The 2328-nt window shown below is 55.2% G+C and overlaps 1 protein-coding gene across 1 annotated transcript; it reads right to left on the bottom strand.

The window, feature by feature from the left end:
* Positions 1 to 1008: 1008 nt before the first annotated feature.
* On the bottom strand, positions 1009 to 1841 carry LOC127327375 (uncharacterized). Its single transcript, XM_051354145.2, has one exon. It carries the CDS (start codon positions 1703 to 1705, stop codon positions 1247 to 1249), a length of 459 nt encoding a protein of 152 aa, XP_051210105.1. The 5' UTR covers positions 1706 to 1841; the 3' UTR covers positions 1009 to 1246.
* Between the last annotated feature and the right edge of the window lie 487 nt (positions 1842 to 2328).

Below are 2328 nucleotides of genomic sequence, written 5' to 3'. Positions count from 1 at the left end.
CCAATTCCGAGAATATTGCCCGAACAGCCTTTCTGGAACCAAAAACAACAGAAAACAGGAACTGGCACTGTGGCATCTTGTTAATAGGTTAGTTCAGGAAAACGCATAAAAACATTATAAAGTGCAAGCAAAACATGTAAGTATTGTCATAAAACAAGCATGGAACAACAGAAATTATGGATACGTTGGAGACGTATCAATGCTGCTCCACGTCGAAGGTCGCGTGAGCCTCCTCCCGCAGCGCGTCAGCCATGAACTGCTAGGTTCATCGCCGCGAGCTCCGGGTCCTCCTCCATGTCGTCGTCCTCGTCGTCGTAGTCGAACTCGAACATGGGAGGAAAATGTGGAGGTGGAGGCGCTGGAGGAGGAGCCTGGCCGCCGTCGCCGGTGTGGCTCATCATTGCGTATGTGGTGGTTAGGCGGCAAGGCATGGTGTCGTGGAGGCGGGGGTGGATTTTTCGACGGCTGTGGTAGTGGTGGCAACCTTTTATAGATGATAGCAGCGCGGGAAGAGGTGGGGAGAATGCGCGTGGACAAGAGCGGGAATGCAAACGATAGCGACGCGTGGAGGTAGCGCAGCGCCGACGGGACGTTTCGCTTGCACCGCCTAGGAATTGTCCTCACCATTAAGGCAAAGCTGCATCGCTGCATGCCTCTACGTCACTGACGAATCGGACCCCCAACTCGCAGCGCGAGTTTTCGTTCTACCCTGTACCCCAAAGCGTTTGGGATAGGCTCGAGACGCCGGATATCGTATTGGGCCTCGCGAGACTGAAAAGGTTTTTGAAACGCGTGGCTTAAATCATTTATTTTGGAGGACACGGGTGGAGATGCTGTCACTTCTTCACGGAATAACATAGCTGAACGCCAGTTCCCTTCAAACAGAGAAAAGCTTAATGCGAGTGAACTGCTGCGTTGACTGCAACGGGCGGCAGATCAATTAGCACGGGGCATATGAGGGTCGTAGATTGAAATTAGTTCAGCTGCATCATCAAAAAGTTGACCATGTACAAAAACACTCTTATTCACTCACTAATCGTATCAGTACAAGACTACAGTACAACATACGAGGAAGACACTGATGTACAAAAGGAGCATTGGCATCGAGAGGAAAGAAGAAGAAGAAGTAACACAAAGCAAAACAGAAGAAGAGGAAGAAATGCCAGATAACAGAGGTCACACGAACTAGGGTCGGTAAATTCCCCTGCTCGACCAAGTCAAAAACAAGACCCCTCTGCGGCCGGCGCTAGTGTGAATTGCCATCCTTGCCCTTGTCCTCGTCATTGCCATCGTCGTGGGTGCCTACCGGCGGCGGGGGCGGGGAGTCCGCCTCGTCCTCCGCCGGGTTGACCAGGGGCGGCGGCGGGGGCGTCAGGTGGAAGGCCACGAACTGGGCGGCGGCGGGGTTGAAAGACCCGAACTTGGGCGTCGTCTCCACCCCGGAGAAGCTCCGCGCGTGGAACGAGAACGACGACCCTCCGCCGTCGCCCGCGTCGTCGTCCTCCTCCTCTCTCGCCACCGCAGCAGCCGCCGTCGCGGCGCGGGGGAGGTTCTCGAGCGCGGCCACGCGGGCGCGCCGGCGCTTCGGCTCCGGCCGCTCCTCCTGGACCTCGGCGTCCGCCGGCGAGGCGCGCTTCTCGGGAGGCGGCGGGCGGGGAGGAGAGGGCTCCTCCGCCGGCGCCTCGGCCGCAGCCGCCGCCGCCATTTCTCGGATCCGATCAGCAGCCCCGGGCCGCGAGAGCTTCCAAGAAAGCTCGGGGATATTTCTCTCCCCCCACGCTCGCTGGCCCTGGGCTCTGCCCCGATCTGTCTGCGTGTGTGTGCGCGCTAGTGCGCCTTGCTCGGCACGCGTGGTGGGGATTGCTCGGGTGGTCGCGCTCACATGGCCAACCGGGCTCACGTCACGCAACACCGGCATGCGCGCGCTGACGCCGCCGTGCGCGCGATCGGTCTCGCCGTTGTCGCGCGTGCGCGCCGAAAAGGACCTGCCGTGGGCTTGTTGTCCGTGGAATCTCCTCCTGACAAGTATGCATGCAAGAACACAAAAATAATGCCAGCCAAAAGAAGCAAAAATAACAAGGACTTTACCACCAAAACCCCATCAGACAAGAAATGCCAACTATATTTAGAAACAAATCATTGTATTCATCTCTATAATTCTCTATTTACTTACACCCACGCTTGAAAATTACATACTCCGGAAACCTACTATCAAGATATTTGCCAGACTATACAGTTTAGATCTTTCAAGAAAGATATTTATTGAAATATGAAGTAATCACTACCATCTATTAGTATATAAACAATAAGTCTATGTGGAATAAACTG

The sequence above is a fragment of the Lolium perenne genome, chromosome 1 (assembly GCF_019359855.2).
Source record: "Lolium perenne isolate Kyuss_39 chromosome 1, Kyuss_2.0, whole genome shotgun sequence".
Classification (NCBI taxonomy): Eukaryota; Viridiplantae; Streptophyta; class Magnoliopsida; order Poales; family Poaceae; genus Lolium; species Lolium perenne.
The sequence above is the reverse complement of the archived record's forward strand: the minus strand, read 5'-3'. Positions and strand labels throughout refer to the sequence as shown.

Excerpts from the sequence above, each read along its gene's own strand:
- LOC127327375 (XM_051354145.2), bottom strand. The coding sequence starts at position 1,705 with ATGGCGGCGGCGGCTGCGGCCGAGGCGCCGGCGGAGGAGCCCTCTCCT.